The sequence below is a fragment of the Hibiscus syriacus genome, unplaced genomic scaffold (genome assembly GCF_006381635.1).
Source record: "Hibiscus syriacus cultivar Baekdansim isolate YM2019G1 unplaced genomic scaffold, ASM638163v2 tig00117005_pilon, whole genome shotgun sequence".
NCBI classification, from domain to species: Eukaryota; Viridiplantae; Streptophyta; class Magnoliopsida; order Malvales; family Malvaceae; genus Hibiscus; species Hibiscus syriacus.
The window spans coordinates 1,960,518-1,974,564 of NW_024063519.1; the positions used below are offsets into that span (position 1 = coordinate 1,960,518).

The 14,047-nt window shown below is 33.0% G+C and overlaps 3 protein-coding genes across 3 annotated transcripts; 1 reads left to right on the plus strand and 2 right to left on the minus strand.

Annotated features, from left to right (window-relative positions):
* Window positions 1-5,861: 5,861 nt before the first annotated feature.
* On the minus strand, window positions 5,862-8,326 carry LOC120195052 (bifunctional aspartokinase/homoserine dehydrogenase 2, chloroplastic-like). The gene is made up of 3 exons (XM_039197181.1): window positions 8,188-8,326; window positions 7,105-7,149; window positions 5,862-6,241 (listed from the first exon to the last, which is right to left on the minus strand). Exons 1-3 carry the CDS (start codon window positions 8,324-8,326, stop codon window positions 5,862-5,864), a joined length of 564 nt encoding a protein of 187 aa, XP_039053112.1.
* Window positions 8,327-8,705: 379 nt separating this feature from the next.
* On the plus strand, window positions 8,706-9,355 carry LOC120195053 (7-deoxyloganetin glucosyltransferase-like). Its single transcript, XM_039197182.1, has 3 exons — window positions 8,706-8,882; window positions 8,935-8,954; window positions 9,070-9,355. The coding sequence occupies exons 1-3, from the start codon at window positions 8,706-8,708 to the stop codon at window positions 9,353-9,355; spliced, it is 483 nt and encodes a 160-aa protein (XP_039053113.1).
* Window positions 9,356-10,105: 750 nt separating this feature from the next.
* On the minus strand, window positions 10,106-12,595 carry LOC120194960 (RNA-binding protein 38-like). Its single transcript, XM_039197113.1, has 6 exons — window positions 12,413-12,595; window positions 12,190-12,313; window positions 11,967-12,093; window positions 11,528-11,564; window positions 11,149-11,401; window positions 10,106-10,428 (listed from the first exon to the last, which is right to left on the minus strand). Exons 1-6 carry the CDS (start codon window positions 12,593-12,595, stop codon window positions 10,355-10,357), a joined length of 798 nt encoding a protein of 265 aa, XP_039053044.1. The 3' UTR covers window positions 10,106-10,354.
* Window positions 12,596-14,047: the final 1,452 nt, after the last annotated feature.

The window sequence follows — 14,047 nt, forward strand, 5'->3', positions numbered from 1 at the left end:
GATTTTACTTTCTTTTATTTTTATTTTTATAAAACTCCGTTGCAAATCTTTGATAAGTTTGTGTTCAGTTTTTATATGTTTCAGTTTAATAATACAAATGTGACATTATTATTCATTAAAAATATATACTACGTTCAAAAAAGACACAAGAAGTGAAGCTCATTCGTGAGGTTGGTTGGCTAATATTAATTAACAAAGGTTTGGGGTATGGCCGTGGAATCAGGGCACCCCGTCCCGCCGCCTAGCCATGTTTAATAACTTCGTGTCTAACTAAAACGGTGACGTAACAGGTGCGGAGCTTTTTTGGGTGTAAAAAGGACATTAGCCCTTGTGGAAAAATTATGTTCACTAGATTTTAGTTTAATAGTATTTTAAATTATTTAAAAATAAATATTTTAATTAAAAATATTAAATATTTAATTAAATAAGGATCAAATTAAAGAATGTATTATCGATTTTTTGGTCTAATAATAATTTAGATCATTATAAATTAAAATATTAAATAAATTATACATTGTCTTCTGAATTTTAAATTTAAGTAGCTAATAAATTATTATATTTTTTAAAAATTTAATAATTTGATCCTATCAATATCTATTCATGATTCAGTCACTAGACATAACTCTGTTGAAATAAAAAAAAAAGGGCGTAAGACAAGTTAAAAATAGCAACGTTTATTTACATTAATATCTTCAATCGTTGATTAAAATCGACAATGGACTTTTTTGGTCTCTGGAAGCATAATTATTTGGATAACAATTGCAGCAAATATTGAAAATGTAACAAATAAAGGGATCAAACTAATCATTGAGATAACTATATAAAGTGGTTAATTTCAGTTACTTCCATTTTATTTTTGTATAATATTTAAATTATTCAAAATATTTTTATATTTTAAATAAAATAGTAATACAGTTACATTTATTTAAATTTATATTTTTGCTATATTTTAATTAATCATATTATCTGAATGAAGTAAACGAAAGAATAAAATGTAGTAGGTGAGTCGATCAACGCTATAAGTCGTGCAATTTTGCACGTTCAGAATTGCTCGTGTTGTCACCACCGACTACTTAAAGGGCTCTCATTAATTTCTTTGTCGGAGGTATTTATTAGCAAGATGACCCAATTGCGCAGCTCCATTCATATGGATATTGAAGCTTAGATCTATCGTTATCACGGCAGTTAGCGGCAGCTTATTTGCTTTCTCGAGGGAGTGAAAAAGCTCCTCGATTGCATTTCCTAGTTTAGCGAAAGAGATACTGAGAGCAATTTTATTTTATACATGTATTATCAACTACATTTTAGGTCTATTTATTTTAGAATATATTTTGGAATTTTTTATTTTTTATTAAATTATTAATAATGAATAACATTTTTATTTATTTAATATCAATATTATAATATTTAATATTTTAAACAAAATACTTAAAATATATTTATTAATAAATTTTAAAATATAATATATATTCTTACTTTAATAAATAATTAATATAATTTATAATATTTTTTTGGTACAAATATAATTTATAATATTTTTATTTCAATAGAATGTATTAGTCATAATATTTTTATTTACAAAATTATCAGAAAAAACATTTTAATAATGATAATGAATAAATTATTTTGATATTTCAAAAATAATAATATTAAATTTTTATAATAAATTATATTATCTGTATTTAATATGTCACAAATAATTTCTAGAAAATTAATGAAAATGATTTACACGGTCTCTTCTAAACACCGTAAAACGTTTTCCATAATATATAATTCATTTTATGAAAAATATTTTTCAGAAAATTTATATTTATGGAAAACGTTTTACGGTGTTTATTGATTAATTTATATTTATGGTTTTACTTTGAATATAAATAGAAAATTTAAAATTTATTGATTAATTTTTATATTATGTTAATTTATTATAAAATTAAATTAATATTTTTATGGTTATATGTTACACGTTGTGTTAAATTATAAGCAAACAAAAAAAATTCTTTTTTTTAAAAATATGTTGATAATATATAAATTAGTATTGTAACGCCCTAATCCAGTACAACCCGAAGATTTACAGACTATGACGTCACGCGGACCACCGGAGTAGCTAACCCAAAAAAAATTCTTTTAAAAAGACATATTTACGCACTTAGAAATTTATCCATCATACTATTATAAAAATAAATACACCATACTTGTTTTACAAATACGGAACCCGCAAAACAACTTGAATTTAAGTTTACAAAATATTTCACATATCGTTTTGACTCGATGTACAAGGGTTCATTTACAATATATGCCCACTAAATAATAAGCTGAGTCGTACTCAGAAGCTAGCAGTTGGCTGCTAAAATGGTCTAGGTGATGGCTCCTCCAAAAGCTCCTGCTACTAATCTGCACACGAAAACAAATTCCGAACGCTGAGCTCACAAGCTCAATGTTACACTAATAACCAGACTATATTATATGCATCCTCTATTTCACATACTTATAACATAAAATGTTAACATACGAATATGCTAACTAAATCATACATACAGAGGTAGGCATCATGGTGCGGCTGAGGAGCTATATCTCAGAGCTCACGCACCCCTTTATCCTACCTAGGATGGAAATCCATAATTCTACATTGGAAATGCACACCGAGCTAACTTGCTTCGTCGAGCCTTGGGGCATCTACATCCAGTTAGCAAAGAAGTGCCTAGCATAATTTCTTAGGGTTGGCCATAACTTAACATACATTCGTTCCCTTGTTTTAGAGTGATTCGGGTGTCTGTCTTATTTCTTGAACATCACACAAGGCAAGTCTTATTATTCCCTAAGTTATAGGATTTCTAAGTGAAAATTTCACATTATTTATATGGTTCTCACTTGGTGTCTTGTTGGAGAGTTTAAGGATGTTTTTTGGGTCTCTCAATGTTGTCTCTAAATTTCCCAAATTTCTTATTTGAGAAAGAAATGTGTTATTGATTCTGAACCCATCAGTATCGATACTGACTCAGTGGTATATCTGAGTATCGATACTAGACAGCTTAATTTAACTATAGGAGAAAGGGTAGTACCGATAGCTCTATGGGGAGTATCGATTCTTAGCCCTTGGTACCGATACTCCCATAAGTATCGGTACCAGAATTGGCCTCTGGAAAATTAGTTTCGAAACCCCTCCTTTAGGTATCAAGATCAAACCCATAGTATCGATACCTCTATGCATGAGTATCGATATTGCTGCCTAAAATTCCTTAAGTTTTTGCCTTGCATAAGAACAATATCGATACTGTTTCTTCTAGTATCGATACTGATGCTCGAAAATGCCCTGTTTGGGCATATTAAATCCTTTCTAAACCATCCTAGAGGCCCTAAGAAGGTCCCCAAATGTTATTAGTATCTTAGTTGAGTTCATTCCAGTCATAAGGAGTCATTATAACACTTAGAAACACATAAATCCATGACTTACTATAAACATGCTTATAACCTCCCAAAAACTAATGCAAGCTATACCAATGTATAAAAAGGCTTATGAATGGTTTAGGAAGGTTAGAAGGGTGTTACCTAAGGGTCTCGATAATTGGAAAACGTCTCATCCACCCAAGAGTTAACTTTCCTTACCCTTGCTTTGGAACCTTCTCAAACCTCTTTCACTAATGCAACAAGGAAAAGATATTACTAACTTATTTATGAGACCATTAGGAGTCTAAGAACATTTCTTAAAATTCATCTTACCCCAAAAAATAAGCTAGAATCCTTAAATTTCTTAAATCCCACTAAACCCATTTTAGTTGAAAGCTCAAAACTTGACATATGAGGCTTGAAATGAAGCTCTTGATATGGAGAATAACTTCCTTACCTTAGATGAACACAACTAGGTGTGGAATTCCTTAAAGCTTCAAACTTTGTTTCACTTGAAAGAGAGCAAAATGAAGAGAAGAGGAAGAGTGTTTGGTGAGGAAAAAATAGGGGAGTGGTTCACGTTAATATCATAGAAAATAAGGGGCTTTAGCTCTTGATTTGAAAAATGGAAAATTTACACTTTAGGTCTTCTTCCTTTTATTTCTTAATAAACTCATCCCAAAACTTATCACTTGGGCCTAAACCAAACCCAATTCCAACTTAAATAGATCCATACTATTCTAATAAATCCTTTGGGGCTCTATTTATGTATCTCGAGTCAACCCGAACTACTAACTCGAAATTTTAGGTATTACAAGTATGCCATCAAAAACTCCAAGGCTTGAGCATCAGAGTTGTAGTCAATCTCCTCCTAAGTCTCCGGTTGTTGAAGTTGAAGACGTTAATCTTTCGTTTATAGAACGCGATCATGGGTTACCGTAAGCCAATGTGGGATTATCTATATATATATATTTTAACTTTTATGTGAACGGGTGAATTTTAAGCATTTATAATTTTTTTTCTTTTACTAGTACGATATTTTGAATAATACGCATATTTTTTTAAATGGCCCCAAAAACAAAAATTGTCGTGTTTCTCCGTTGCTTAAAAGACTAAATTATTTTGAGGACCGGTGGTGCAAGAGGATCTGACTATGCATCTCTACTGTGACTATTTCATTGTTGGTTAATGGTGTCCAGAATGATGCATACTCATTTCATAATATAACAACTCGTGTCGTTTATTTGATTATTTCTTATTCATTATCTAACAAATTTTCAGGCAACTAGATAAAGGATACTCCTACCACAATGAAGAATTTGGGTCGAAATGAATTTGTACTGCATGATTGCCTTGCCGCGTTAAAACACGGCCTCCAGTCCACGGCAGTGCATTACACGATTATGCAATATCTTGGAAACGAAACAAAGGGTTAATGGTTGGGACTCCATAGAAGATCTGAATCTCTGCATTTGAAGAAAATCCCAACTCGTTGAGCATCTGCGGAATTCTATCATTTTTAGTGTTGTTTTATTTGTCTATTCTTTTAGTTGTCCGTAATAAGAGGACTGAATTAAAAGATCTAAGGGTGCGTTTGGTTCACGGAATGTAAGATTACCAGTCGGAATAAAAGATTATCAGGGAATATGATTACCGAGAATGTTACATTACTGTGTTTGGTTGATTTGGTAGGAATGTAAGATAACAGTGTTTGGTTGAATGAATAAAAGATTACTAGAATGTATATTTTACCAAATTGTATTTGTTCTATATTTTTAAACAAGTGAAATTCTAAATATTTAAATAAAAATTATTTATATAAAAATTCTATCTGTTGATAATATATTACTTAAGTATTTAAATATACCATGAATTATTTTAATTTTAATTAATATTAAATTTTACATAATTTATGTAAAAATATATTAAAATTTTACATCAACATTTAACTAAATGTTTACATTGTGGAAATTAACTTCGGTTCATACGTGACACATTCACTGGGAGGTTTCTTGTATTTTTCAATAGACAAGGTTTACATTCTAAATAGGTGAATCACGGCCAACAAAACCACTTTATTTTCATTAATACTGTTAAATATGTGTTTATGAATCACGGAGAACAAAGAATACCCTTTGTTAAAAATCGTAAGCAAATGAACAGTTGGGTTGTTATTTTCGTAGACATTGAGCTAGGAAGTTATGGAAAAGAGAATAATGAAATGAAATGAAGTGAAGTGAAGCTTAACATGTCCTTGAAAAATAGAGTTGTTCTGTTCCAAGATAGTGAACATAAGAATCGATTCTATTTCGAAGACATATAGAGCTAACCTTGCAAAAAGAATGATCATACATGAAAAAGAAAAAGAAAAAGAATCCATAGCTACCATTTAAAAGATGATGTTAAGTTGCAGGCGATGTTTCGAGCCAACTCATTTTGGACTAAAAAAGATGTGAACAAAGGTCAGAGAGAGTGTTCTAACCTATATATATTGCACGAAGCATTGCTTTGAGGTTACTAACATCATGATGTAGTTGAGATAAGAAAGTAGCAAGATCATCTTCATCAAGCAAATCAAGTGCTGTAGAATTATGTTTTTCTAAGACAGCATCCAATGCAGAGATGTAGGAATCATCCCTTGATTGTGCCTTGTTGATAAGGTCATACATCATATCTGTCACCTTAGACATGGCCGATACCACTATCAACTTTCTTTCTGAATCATCGCTAATAATTATATTTGCGACATTCTTGATCCTCTGGGAGGTCCCAACACAAGTTCCCCCAAACTTATGGACAGCCCACATGTCTCCCTTGGGAAGATTTACTTCATCCATCGATTTCTCTACAGAAATATCTGTAAAAGAGAGAGAGAGTAAAGATGTAACTTTTAAATATCAATAACCAGTAGTAAATAACCTACAGACTATTTGATTAAGCAAATATGTGATATATGTAACCATGTAAATCAGGCCAACATTAATTACAATGTTTATCCCAGCAGCTATTTTCTATTGGTTGAAAAGACGGACTAGTCAATTCGCTAGATCAAAGGACATATAAAAGTCAATCCATATAGTTTAATCTCTGAAATTTAGTCTCAACATTTACTGGAGTGGAATCGAACAAATTGCATAGAGTGTCAAATTTAAACCATAGGTTCAGCTTATGCATTATTAAGGTAGTGATGAGACAAAAACTGAGCTAATATAGCAACAATATTACAAAAATTAAATTAAAAAGTAAAAAGCCATCATCATTTCCTTCTTTTTTTCTGTTATCTTATTTTTACTCTTTATGTTTTGAAGACAAGAGTAGCTCCAGGTCTCTCTCTCTTAAGGAAATTATACATGGAAAATCTAAGTGCGGTACAAAAGTGGATCAAGGTAAAAGAAACAGAAGTCCAAAGTCAAAGCTGTAGAAAATTGCCTCTGGTACTGATTAACATTTAGATGATTTTAGTAAAGCCTAGCACCTAAATCAACGAACAAAGAGATCCAATACCCATTGACGCATACACACGGATAAAATACATAAGTTACACAACAAATAAATTCCATAGAAGTTCGTCTTAGATAATGACTATATCAGATAGCAATTGCAGATACGTCAATGATAGATACCAGAGAGAAAATTGAAACAGGCTTCAAGAGTAAAGATATGAAATGAATCCAAAACTTGCTATTAAAAACATGAAAGAGAACTACATGTAAAACAAACCTGATACTGAAGTCTGGGCACAGATAGTTAATGACTTCCCTCTTTCTAACAGAGAACCAATATTTAATATGGAATACATAGATAATAAGAGAAACTCATTAGCGTCTTAGTAAAATATTTTTTTGATAAAAATTGGAGGTCTCATTAAAAACTCCATTCGTATTCGTCCACATACTAACAAGTATGTTAACGAATATTGGAATGAAGAAAAGAGTGCCTTACATTTCATTAAATAAAAGGACAGGTTATTTGATGACAAGTCCAAAAAAATTACCCAGATCCTCCATATTAGCTACTTAAGTGTTTAAATTTATATTGTGGTGGGAAAGAAAACAAGGGTCCACATTTTCATTAAGCAATTAGCCTAGCATTGGAGTTTGAATTGGCTGAATCTCAATTGTGGATACATATTTGAGCATTCAACACATCAATAGCCTATGCCTATATTACAAGGACTCCAACCGTAGTTTTACATAGCAAAAGAGAGGCTCTAGGCATTAAGGTCCTTACAACACCATAGGCACAAAGCATCAAAAGCACTCATCACAGTGAAGTAAGTCGGTAGGTTTTCAAGGTTTGCTTAGAAACACGACCGTAATCATAAATACAGGAATTAAAGTAGCAAAAAGTTCAACCATAAAAAATAAATTAAAAGACACAATCGATCCATATTGAACTAAAAAGTTCATTTGTTATTCATAAAAGTATAAACAATATAAATATATTCACACTTCTTCCTCTCTTTTTCTTTTCTTTCTTTCTTAGATTTTTTATAAGCAACAAGCATATCAAGTCAAAATTTGGGAGCAAGATCAATCTATATACAACCGCTGTCCAATTTTTTATCTCCTTGCATCTAAGTTATGTACTTATAATCATAATCAAAGTAAGACCATATCGATTTTACCTCCATGAAATTAAAAACATTAAAAAGGGAAGAAACACTTCAAACATGCTTAAAGAGCAGAAAAACAAGAGATAAATGGATAAATAACGCGTTATAGCTATCATTTGGCCAACAATAAGCATCATTTCCTGAGAACCAAACAGAGTTTATAGAACTGGAGCGGAAAAACTGAAAACCTGTAAAGAGGAAAAGGCTTGGGAAGAGGAAAGGAGCGGCATTGAGGAGAAGGAGAAGAAACAGGATCTTCCGCTTAGGCAATGAGGTAGATGAGAGGAAGCATGAGGAGCCGGATATCGTGGCTGAGAAGGCCGCCATTAGCATCACTTGCAACAGTTACAACCACCACCTCCCCAAGCAAAACTAGAGTGGAGAAGAAATCTAAACTGGAGAAGAATTTTTGGCAGAGACAACTCAGGGGGAGAAGAAGATATCGCGCAGAGTCAAACTCACAGGGAAAAGAAGAGTATTTTGGAATAAAATAATACCTCACACACATTTGGAATAACATTTCCAGGAATAAAACATCAAAATTTATTATTGGTATTGGGAATATTATCCAATTAAACATGAGTATCTTTAGTTAAAAAAAAAATATGCCTGTTGGGAATGTAAAAATCGTTGATCCAAACGGGCTGTAAGTGGCAGTGTTTAACTTCAAAAAATACATAATATTTTGAATACATTCGACGACCTGATGCGTGAAGTTTTAGGTGTACTGTCCTCAATGCTAGCTCCTGTTTTCTCCCTTGGACCACTGAATCTTTCGAGTCATCAGGCCCACGAAGACGATTTGAAACAACTTGGGTCAAATCTATGGAAAGAGGACCCCAACTGTCTTCAATGGCTCCAATCAAAAGAGCCCAACTCTGTGGTTTACGTGAACTTTGGCATCATCATTGTGATGACAATTGACACCTGATCAGCTGACTGAATTTGCTTGGGGGTTGGTTAATAGCAACCAAGCATTTTTTTTGTGGGGGTTATTAGGCCTGATTTAGTATGCGGGGACTGGGAACTCTACACTTCACCATCTGATTTTTTACTTTGATCGATGACAGGAGCTTGCAGGCAAGTTGCTGCCCACAGGTACAAGTTTTGAGCGACCCTTCTGTTGGAAGGTTCTTGAATTCCACAATAGAAAGTATATCGTTTGGTGTTCCAATGATCTGCTGGAAACTAACCGCAATGTCAAGAGAGATTAAGTTGCTGGATGAGTTAACGGAACGGGAAAAAGGCAAAGCGACGAAGAAGATGGCGGAAGAGGCCACCAGCTTCCCCAATGATTCGCCTTATAAAAGTCTAAGCCAAATCATAAACCAAGTTTTGATCTCTCCATTAGGTTAAAGACACACCACCACTTCTTTACATGCATTTTCTGAACATTGTCATCAAACTTGAAAAGACTGGTTATAACTGAATTCTCTTTAAATTTTTATTTTGTGTGTTGACAAATCATTGTTCTAACATTTTCTTAATTCATTTGATCTTTGTACAGATATATACAAAATTTATAATTCCTAACCCTCTAACCAAGAAATAAATAAAAAATTTGAGATCACAGAATCAGAGCATGAATAATTTGGAACATGTTATATGCAGCAAACAATGTTGTAAAGATCAAACATTCCTCATATTGAATAAAAAAAATGATTGATAGGGATTTTTGTTGGGCAATAAATATGAATAAGGTTTTCAGGTTCATCTAGTTTAAAATAAAAAGGCCCAATGTTCATAACTATTATTAATTATAGTAATCAATATATTTGCAATACATTCATAAAAATTGAATTCCATCATTAACTTCTTATGTTACTGTCCTAACCATACAAATTAGATTAGCAGATCAAATAGCTGGTAAACGTTTGTGTTGATTATTATGGTTATATAAAAACAAAATAAAAGAAAAACGAAAATATCATTCTTATGTAATGTATAAATTTTGTCAATTACTGATTTTTTAATTAACCCCATGCACAGAAGAAAATCACAAGTTGTTGAGGCTAAATTGTTAAGCAAATTTCCCCTTTTTATTAAGGGAATGTGCTTCCCTTTTTCTGGTTCAAAGTTCATACAGTTTAGTTATGTAAAGGATGTTAAAACTCTTGATGAATGAATCACTTGACAGGAAAATAGAATAAGGCGAAAAAGATCAGCATAAGGCGGTTGATTAGTCCTCCTTATTCCAGCCATAGGCCACAGAAGTAAGTTGATGCAGTAGTACTCACCTATGGCCAAATCGTTGAGAATACGGGAGTGAAATAAGGTGATGAGAAGAACAATAAAAACTTATTAAGATTGTACAGTTTGATCATTTTAGCAGGGATGATGAGTTCTCCTCCCCTTTCAGGTTTTTGGACTTTCAGAAGTGATGGCCCCAGCATCTGTTTCTGTGGAGGGAGGCTGAGGAGTCTGAGGATCTGAGACCAAAATCAGTAACAAAATTTATGAAGGGCATGTAAACAAGTGAAAATAGCAAACTAATGATAAAGATGTGAGAGTCTAGTATGTATATTTCCATAGTTAGAGAAAATAATGCCCTAGCATCTGATGTTTCACTGAGAAACAGGGCCCCTCAGCCTGCCTGGCTTCCATGTTATGTCTTTGTACATTACATCGAACTGGGAGCATTGTAAATTTGGTTAATCTAATTGATGTAAGTTCATGGAGGAACATAAGAAATGGTTAAAACAGTGGGCAGTAAATAACATGGTAAGTGGGGCTCTCCACTTTGACTGCATGTTGAGAATCAATCAAAAGCATCATCCCTGATACTGAAACCACATGCAATCACTATTTGTTTACACTATGCTCCTCTGTCATGACTTTCTATTTGACCCATCATTCGGGTCATGCCAATAACCACACAGCTGATTCACATGTTTGAGGTTGCCCATGTGGCCCACTCTTCCTCTTTGGCGCATGCTACACTAAATCCCTAATACTATATATTATCTGTGTCAGAATTAGTATGTTTGAATCAGATGATAGAAAAATTACTCCCACTTACCAAGAATAAATACTAAAAGGCATATCAGTACTTGACTCAGGTGAGTTCTTTTACTCAAAGAAATGTGTATCATCATGTATATGGAGCCTAAATAATGTTGGTAGTAAAAAAAATTACAAGAATTATTTACCTGCAGAAGGGTGAAAGGGATGCCTAGTGAGATGGAAGGGTGGGGGAGGATAGTTGGAGAAGGACCCCTCCATTTGTGTAGGATAGTAAAGATAGGACGGTCCGGGGATTCGTTGAGCCTGGGGCACAGAAAATGTTCCCCTGGGAGCTTGCATAGAGTAGCCAAAATAATATGGTGATCCCATTGTGGAAGATGATGATCCATACAGTTGATGATAGTATTGTGCCTGCTGAATTTGTGGATTGTAGAGACTCTGCATTGCCATTTCAATAACATTCCTTATATAACATTGTTGGCTGAACTACTTGCTTTATATTGAACAACTTATATATTGATATTAATTTTTGAAATCGACAGAGAAAGTGGTTTCATTGCTTACTTGGTGATACCCGTATTCAGGACTGTAAGTTGGGTACCTGGAAAGATGGAATTCATCAACAACTTTTAGTAGAAATATGAGCAAATGACTATTATTGTGTTGAAAATTATTGGATACATCAACCCTATGTTTCTTTTGTATAGCGAAACTAACGCCTTTAGCCTTTTTTTTACTGCATTGGTATTGTACGGTTCGCATTCTTTTACCTTATTTTTCATCCTAGTGACGACAAATTTTCTAGTCAAATGCATGCATGATCATTTTTAATGTACAGTCTGATATGCCTGCTGCATCGAGAAACACACATAATTAAGCATAATGTAATTATACTAACACAAAAAATTCCTGGTTAAAAAAGGTATGCATGTACCACTTCCTCTAGCTAGAGGACGGAATAAATAACAGGTTGATTTGATTGAAAACAATAGGGAGTGCTCACCCATAAGGTGGATACATGACAGGTGGGAGCGGCGGCAGCGGTGGAGGCACTGCTGCTGTAACTTCACTAAAGGACGGTGCACCTTGCTGTGCAACTCCCTGAAAAGGACTGCTACCTTGATTTCTTCCTGCATTGAAATCCATCATATCCATATCATTATTGTCACCATCTGTTTTTTTTTTTCCTTTCACTTCCCATAAATTGAATTAATGAGTATGGGGACCTCGTGGCGGCGAAGGTCTAGACCTTCCAAGTGAAGCAATGTTACAGTTTGCTCTTCTTCCACCAATCACAGGGTTTGGTTCAACACATGCCCTCCGAGCTGACTCAGGATCACGGAAAGTAACCTACGCGAATGAGAATGTTGTGATATTGACATTATTGCACAAGAAACTTAGCCATTAACAAAGTAGTGTGTCTATATATATATATATAAAAGAACTTACAAAGCCATATCCTTTAGATTTGCCAGTGTTTTTGTCAGTGATGATAACAGCTTCAAGAATCTCTCCAAACCACTCAAAATACCTATGCATTTCGTCGGTCGGGGTCTCCCAAGCTAGTCCCCCAACAAACACTTTGGTAAACGTTGTGTCACCAAAATTTGGTCGATATTGTGCATAAGCCATCGCGTCTACACAAACAAAACAACTAGTGGGTAACTTTCCTTTTGCATGAAAACACTCGTTTCGGATGGATCACATATTACAGTCGACAAGAAAGGATCAGACAGCCGAATCTTGTGCAATTCCACCTCATTTCCTTTACTTCTTGTTGCTCTACTGTGCTTGTCTCTATATCCATTTCCCCTTCTTTTAAGCTCTCATTTCACCACAAAGGAATCATTGAAGAGGGTCAGAGAATGAGATGAAGCCTTGTTTATGATGTTACAGAAGTTGTTGCCGGTTGCTATTATTTGCTGAGTTGGTTAGTAAAAGAGAAAGCCAGAATGGGAAAGAAAGAAACCAGTAGTTTAAAGACAGAGAGACCAGACAGCTGCAAACGTTAATTTGCTGTATATTGAGAGAGAGAGAGAGAGAGAGAGAGAGAGAGGGTAGGGGGTTTAATATACTCTCTTCAACCCCTTAGCCAGTAGTAGTGTTTTTCTTCTTTTTTCAGGGTTACTTTTTCCATGTGTCGTCTTTTAAGCCTTTGCCTCAAAAACTTGAAATTTATTGTTTATTTATGCATATACAGATAATTTTTCTAATACCAATAATATTTAAAAACTTATGGTTTACATACGAAATTATTTGATGTGATTGGTGTGTATCGTCTTTGTACATCATTATATTAGTGATTGATTTTGGAGGGGTATAATATTATAAAAATACTTATAATTATTATAATAAAAACAATATTTGCAGGCCTATTTCCATTATTATATTAACGAACCGGGCTTGTATAAGCTGGAAGAACATTTAGAAATCAATTAATCTATTGAAAGGACCATTGACTCTCTCATGATGTTTATAGTCCAACTGATTGATCCTGCTTCTTTCTTAACTTTTTTTTCTTAAGATTTCAAATCTATGTCTAAGCATCAACGATTTTTTGTTTTTCTAAAAATGATGAAAATTAAAATCTGTTAATTTAATAGTTACTTTTTATATTCAGATCATTTAATTGTAAAATTTGATTTTTTTCTTCAAATTTTAAAAATATTACCATTCAATATTTTTTTAAATATTATTACATGATATGACAGAAATTTATTTGAGTATTCTTTGTAAGTTAATAAGATTATTGATAAAATTCAAATCTTGATTTTCATCCATGTGTTCACCGGCGGATCCAAGCCAAGGCCTACCTAGGCCATGCCCCCCTTATGGGTAAATTACTTATTGAACAACTCATTAATTATTTACTTTTTTATTTGTGTCATATAATTATTATTTATTTTAAATTACATTAAATTTATGTTTTGATTATGTTTTGGTTACTTATCTTTAAAAATTTAGAAGTGATGTTGACGTATCATTATAAGATAATGTCATATCATGATTAAAAAATAATGAAAAATATCATTTTAACATCGTTAAATTTTTTAATGGTGAGTGATCAAAATAGAACCAAAATGT

What these genes read in the sequence shown, in the direction of transcription:
- LOC120195052 (XM_039197181.1), bottom strand. Translation starts at nt 8,326, where the DNA reads ATGGCGGCCTTCTCAGCCACGATATCCGGCTCCTCATGCTTCCTCTCA. An exon ending in AAGCCTTTTCCTCTTTACAG is followed by an intron (nt 7,150 to 8,187) that starts GTTTTCAGTTTT and finishes GTTCTCTGTTAG; the next exon opens with AAAGAGGGAAGTCATTAACT. An exon ending in TGCCCAGACTTCAGTATCAG is followed by an intron (nt 6,242 to 7,104) that starts GTTTGTTTTACA and finishes TCTCTTTTACAG; the next exon opens with ATATTTCTGTAGAGAAATCG.
- LOC120195053 (XM_039197182.1), top strand. Translation starts at nt 8,706, where the DNA reads ATGCGTGAAGTTTTAGGTGTACTGTCCTCAATGCTAGCTCCTGTTTTC. An exon ending in CAAAAGAGCCCAACTCTGTG is followed by an intron (nt 8,883 to 8,934) that starts GTTTACGTGAAC and finishes ACACCTGATCAG; the next exon opens with CTGACTGAATTTGCTTGGGG. An exon ending in CTGACTGAATTTGCTTGGGG is followed by an intron (nt 8,955 to 9,069) that starts GTTGGTTAATAG and finishes GATCGATGACAG; the next exon opens with GAGCTTGCAGGCAAGTTGCT.
- LOC120194960 (XM_039197113.1), bottom strand. Translation starts at nt 12,595, where the DNA reads ATGGCTTATGCACAATATCGACCAAATTTTGGTGACACAACGTTTACC. An exon ending in TAGACCTTCGCCGCCACGAG is followed by an intron (nt 12,094 to 12,189) that starts GTCCCCATACTC and finishes ATTTCAATGCAG; the next exon opens with GAAGAAATCAAGGTAGCAGT. An exon ending in TCCCTTTCACCCTTCTGCAG is followed by an intron (nt 10,429 to 11,148) that starts GTAAATAATTCT and finishes TTTTGGTCTCAG; the next exon opens with ATCCTCAGACTCCTCAGCCT.